The sequence below is a fragment of the Aplidium turbinatum genome, chromosome 15 (assembly GCF_918807975.1).
Source record: "Aplidium turbinatum chromosome 15, kaAplTurb1.1, whole genome shotgun sequence".
Lineage (NCBI taxonomy): Eukaryota > Metazoa > Chordata > Ascidiacea > Aplousobranchia > Polyclinidae > Aplidium > Aplidium turbinatum.
Genome location: NC_137486.1, coordinates 7,956,499 through 7,962,498, shown reverse-complemented (window position 1 = coordinate 7,962,498; position 6,000 = coordinate 7,956,499). Strand labels below are relative to the sequence as shown.

General features: G+C 39.1%; 1 protein-coding gene across 1 annotated transcript; it reads right to left on the bottom strand.

The window, feature by feature from the left end:
• Positions 1–1,981: 1,981 nt before the first annotated feature.
• Positions 1,982–5,809, bottom strand: LOC145783923 (uncharacterized). The gene is made up of 2 exons (XM_082595685.1): positions 3,419–5,809; positions 1,982–2,656 (listed from the first exon to the last, which is right to left on the bottom strand). Exons 1-2 carry the CDS (start codon positions 5,807–5,809, stop codon positions 1,982–1,984), a joined length of 3,066 nt encoding a protein of 1,021 aa, XP_082451811.1.
• Positions 5,810–6,000: the final 191 nt, after the last annotated feature.

Genomic DNA, 6,000 nt, shown 5'->3' with positions numbered 1-6,000 from the left:
TAATTGATTTAATGCTAAATGAAATTGATCTAATATCAATTTTGTGAATTAGCCAGATCTTCATTGTGGTAAATATATGATCACAAGGTTTCATCACGCGCCAGAACAAAAACATCAATTTTGGTGGAAAAATCTTGCAATTGTTACCTTCCATCTTGCTTAAATATGTGTGTTGATTGGAGTTGAAAATAAATTTTGTTTTCATAATTTTGTGATACTCCAAATAATTTCGGAAATCATGATTAGATTTCATACTCGTTGCTTTATAATAAGGTCAAAAATGTTGCTCTAATCTTCACTGCACGATGGATTGAGTTTCGTTATTTTTACTATTGTTGCAGTGATCAGAATTGTTTCTAAAGCATTGAACTTAAAAATTTATTAAACTGAGCATTAATGGATTATTTTATTAATCAATACGATGACAAATGTTCTCCTGTTGGCTTGGCTGCAAGATCTGGAAACATGAATGTGTTAGAATAGCTTCTTGAAGAAGGTGAAGATTATTCTATCAAAAGCTATACAGGGAGGTTTCCTATTCACGAGGCTGCAAATAAAGGACATACAAATTGTGTAAAAGCATTGTTAAAAGCTGCTCATAAGAATGAAGACGATCCTTAGAAAATCTGGCCTTCACCTTTTAATGAAAGACGTCAAAATCCTTTTGCATTGGCTGCAAGGAGTGGACACATTGAAACTGTCAAAGTTCTTGTTGATCTATATACAGAAAGTACTGAAGATTCCATTGCTGCTTTAAGTGTGAGTGTGGCTCATCCTTCAGTGCTTTCTATTCTTCTTGATAAGTTCCCTTCTCTTGTAAATGAAACAAATAAAAACAATTTTCCTCTTCTTCATAAGGCAGTTCTGAAAGGGCCATTAGAAAGCATACAGCTGGTGCTGTCTGCTGGAGCAGATAAGGAAGCAAAAGATTGTTTACCAACAATCTGCTCTTTGTATGGTTTGCCGTAATCCAAGGCAGGAACAGTTTGGTATAATTAAATTGCTCGTACAAAATGGATGTGATGTTAATTCATGTGATAAAATGGGTTCCAGCGTTCTGCATATAGCTACAGAAAATATTAAGGATGTAAATGTCATTAAGTATCTGGTAGATCATGGTGCTGATCAGTAATTTTATACAAAAGAGTCAAATTTACTTCACTACACTTGCTATAATAGCTATGTTATGCCAAATAACATTGCTGCTGAAATGGGTCACATTCACACTTTACATTTTTTTATTGACATATTTGATACAACTAATTTGGTGCCTGAATGTTACATTTTACCAATTTTATCAGCTGTTCATTATGTGCAACCATACAGTTTAGAAATGTTATTAAATAAAGGCTACGATGTCAATGGCGAGCCAATTCTTAGCTTTGACAAGATTTGTCGTACGCATCATCATCATCATCTTTCTAGTATAGAAATATTATGGAAAAATCACATCGAGTTTATTTTTGATAGTACTGACATTCATCGTGAAAGGACCATTGAAGTGTTGAAAATCTTATTTAAAAATGGTGCAGATGTTCAACCCATTTCTAATCTTTCTATTATTTGGAAAACAGTACTTTCAGACTATGCAAATTTTTCAATTGTGCTACAACTTTTTGTGAAATATGGTGTTTTCGAGATGACATATTACAACGGTCCATTCAAAAACACTCATGATTGTGATACTCAAATATCTACTTTTGTAAAATTGGTAATGTTTTGTTTAAAACTAATGGAAACAGGTTGTCATGAAACTAAAGATGACTTTATTGATAAAGTTTTAACCAACTTAAAACGCGGCCACCCCAACTTAAAACATACTAAAAATGAAGGCAGGTAGCTCACAACAACAAGCAACACAAAATAGAGAACAGCCAGAAGGACAAAACACGCCAAAGAAGTAATCAGTAGAACAAGGACCAGTACAGAAACAAAGTACGTACAAATAACGTAAAACAATATATTATAACATTTACCCACTCTAAAAGGTAATGGGATCCCCATATCTAACGGGAGGAACCCCTTTGGTGGACCTAGACGATCTTCTTGGATTTTCATTGGAAAGGCTTGATCGGGTTAGGTCACCAGTCGTTGTTGATTGCGGATTGATTGGTGGATCGCAGTCGATCGCTTGGTCGCGAACAACTTCTTCGACTTGATCGAAATTATTTCCCGGTGAAGCGCCACTGCAAGGCAACCTATCACTCGGTGTGAATGACTTTTCCTCTGTGTCCGATGATTGAGGAGAATCCACAATATATTCCGATGATTGAGGAGAATCCACAATATCCCCGTAAGAGGTATTATTAGCAGGATGTGGGGCTAAGTCTCTTAGAGACACGTTAGACTCTCGGCCGTCGCTGTATTTGATCCGAGCGTATAATGGGTTGGCTTCGGTTAAGAACACTTTCGTGACTTGATCGTCGTGTTTGCTAGACCTGTTAAACTTTCTCAGTGAGATTGGGCCAGGAGTGCTTAACCAATCAGGAAGGGACTTCCCGTGTGACGACCGTCTAGAGAAGTTGAAGAATCGCTCATGCGGGGTAGAGTTTGTTGATGTACACAGTAGCGATCTCAATGCGTGTAAGGCGTTCGGAAGGACATTTTCCCATTTGCTTACAGGCAGGCCGAATGACTTGAGGTTACATTGTATCGCCTTCCGTATTACTCCGTTATAACGTTCAACTTGCGAATTGCCTTGCGGGTGTCAGGGTGTTGAGTGGCTCACAGCTACACCCCTTTCCAACAAGAATTGTTTAACATCCCTAGACATGAAACTTTGGGCTCGATCAGTATGAATAAAACTACAGGTACCGAACATTGCAAACAGTTGAGAAAGGCACTTGATTACTGTGCCAGACAACGTATCAACACAGGGAAAACAAAACGGAAATCGCGAATACTCATCAATGACACACAATATATATATATTACGAGAACATGATGGTAAGGGGCCCTTAAAATCTAAGTTTAGCCTCTCCATGGGCTGAGTCGCTTTGATTAAATTACTCTGGACGGGTTTAAAGAAACGTGGCTTAACTTCAGCGCATACATTGCATGATTCACATATTCTTTTAACATCAGTTGTCGAGTAAGGCAAATTTTTCGAACGCACATAATGCAACAAACGAGTTAAACCCGGGCAACACAATTCTTTATGAATACCCATCAAACTTTTAATGTTTCGAGCAGGTACCGTTGCGCAAAATGCTCTCGATAAAGCGTCGGGTGCTGTATTGTCTTTGCCGGGACGGTAACGAATAGTATAAGAAAAGGATGCCAGTTCGAGGCGCCAACATAGCACTTTATTGTTTTTGACTTTGGTCCGCTTCTTGCTGTCAAACATGAAAGCTACGGATTTTTGGTCTGTAATTAATGTAAAATGCCTTCGAATCAGAAAATGGGACCATTTTCTTACGGCTTCAATAATACTCGTAGCCTCCTTTTCCATGGCAGGGTAGTGTAGCTCGCTCCCTTGTAATGACCGAGACATAAATGCTACCGGTCGCCCACTTTGATTTAGAATAGCCGATATTGCTACATCTGATGCGTCACATTCTACGGTAAACGGTGAGTTCTCATCAATTGCTTGAAGGGATGCGTTAGCAATAGCTTCTTTGAGGAATTGAAAGTCGCTTATTTGTAACCTGCTTAAAGGAAAGGCATCAACTCCCTTTAGCCTTTGTATTTTGTCAGAGAAGCCCGGAACCCACTTAGCGTAATAGGCAAACAACCCAATTGTTCTCTGTAGCGATTTTTTAGAAGTGGGTGGTGGTAAATCCCAAAGAGCTTTTAAACGCTCAGGATCGGGCTTAATTTGTCTATTTCCTACGCAGTAACCCAGGATGTTAATGTTCTCCACACCATAGACGGTTTTGTTATTATTGAGCGTCATATTACGTCGTTTCATGGATTGTAGAAATTTTGCAGCGGTCTTCTCTAGTTCTTCAGAATTACGACCGCCAATGATGACGTTGTCAAAGTACACGTACGTGTTTTCAAGTTTGTCCGAAGCAACAACGTTGTCCATTATGCGTTGGAATACTGGGCCACCATTTTTAACACCAAATGGCATGCGATTAAATTCAAATAATCTTCCACCAGCTTGAAAGGCAGTATAAGGTTTATCTTGGTCAAGCAAAGGAATCTGGTGGTAGGCTGATTTAAGATCATAAGTCGCAAAACTATTGTACTGTGCAAGACTGTTCACGATGTCCTCGATGCGGGGGATGGGGTAAGCATCGAGTTCAGTAAATAGATTAATTGTTTGCGAGTAATCGACGCAAAGTCTTTTACGTCCAGACTCAGGATTTGTTACTACGACTACTTGAGCACGCCATGGCGAATTACTCGGCTGAACGATTCCTTCAGCAAGCCAATTGTTAACTTCTGAATCGATAAATTTTAAGTCATTGTGACTGTACCTCCGAGATTTAGTCGCTACGGGTTTGCAATTATCTTTCACACTTGAAAATAATGATGGACACTCTACTTGGGCGGCGGCTACGGCACATGTCCCAGACATATTATGTGAAATGATGAGGTCATTTTCAGGACCAACCAATTCGAAAACTAAACGCTTATGCTTGCTTTGAAAATCTAAACCAAGAATTATATCAGAGCATAAGTTCTTTAGAATATAAAGTTCGACGTTGTTATACGTGCGATCAAGAATGTTTAGGTTTACTACACATTTACCGAGAACTCGACTTTTGGCTGACATTTGAGCCATCGTCACTTCGAGCCTTGCCGGAAATACTTTGAGGTTTAAGTCTTTAACTGATCGTTCGTTGATAAAACTCTTAGAACTTCCGGTGTCAATTAGAGCGGACAGTTCATGACCAGCAATGTTTATAAAAATTGTTGACTGTTTCAAGTCATTGGTCACAGTTTTTGCTGAACAGAAATTACCTTGAGAGGGCGTACCGGTACTGGTCGCTGGACATTGAATATCAATCGATGCTGCCGCCGTGTTATTTGCTTGATGGCCAGAGCTGTTCCCGTTCTTTCGACAGACTATTGCCCAATGTCCTTTCTTGTTGCACTTAAAACAAACTGATGAACGCGCTACACAGTTCTTGCGGTTATGAGAACGCTTACTCCCACAGAAGTAACATTGATGTTGAGTATAAGTGGCTGATAGATTGTCGGATTTTTCTTTGTTGTCACTAACGTTTATGTCACTCTTAGAGGCTGACGCTAACACGTCCTTTTCAGAGAAATCAGCTTTGTGGCTGTTGTAAACTTCAAAATCTTTGGCTTCTTTTTCTGCTTCAGTTAACGATAACGCTTGGTTGAAAGCCGACTCAAAATCCAAAGTTTTATTCTCCAAAAGACGCTGCCTGATATTCCGCGAAAATATTCCATTGATAAATGCGTCTCTCAGCATAATATTCTTATGTTCTGCTGCAGACACAGCTTTAAAATTGCAGTTCTTTGCTAAATTTTCTAAATGGTGCCGAAACTTATGTAAGGTTTGATCTGAGTGCTGCTTTGCAGATGCCAGCACATGTCGCGCATATATTTCGTTTGGTTTCTTGATATAAATTTGTTCCAAAAGCTGCATGGCTCCTTCATAAGTCTCGCACTCATCAATGTATTCAAAAACTTGGGGCGAAATCATGCTGATCAATGCTTTTAATTTAAGTCTTAAACGGTTGGCTTCGCCTGCTTCGTTTTCGGCAGGTCCCTGTTGTAAGTGCTCCTGAATATAGTTCTCAAAGACTTGTCGCCAGTGTCTAAATTCTCTGGCCGCTTGTACATTGCCAGGCTCAATGTCTAATCGCTGAGGTTTTAACAACCTCTCCATCCTTTGCGATTTTTAGTTGAAAAATTTTAAGTTGGTTAAATTGTCATGAAACTAAAGATGACTTTATTGATAAAGTTTTAACCAACTTAAAACGCGGCCACCCCAACTTAAAACATACTAAAAATGAAGGCAGGTAGCTCACAACAACAAGCAACACAAAATAGAGAACAGCCAGAAGGACAAAACACGCC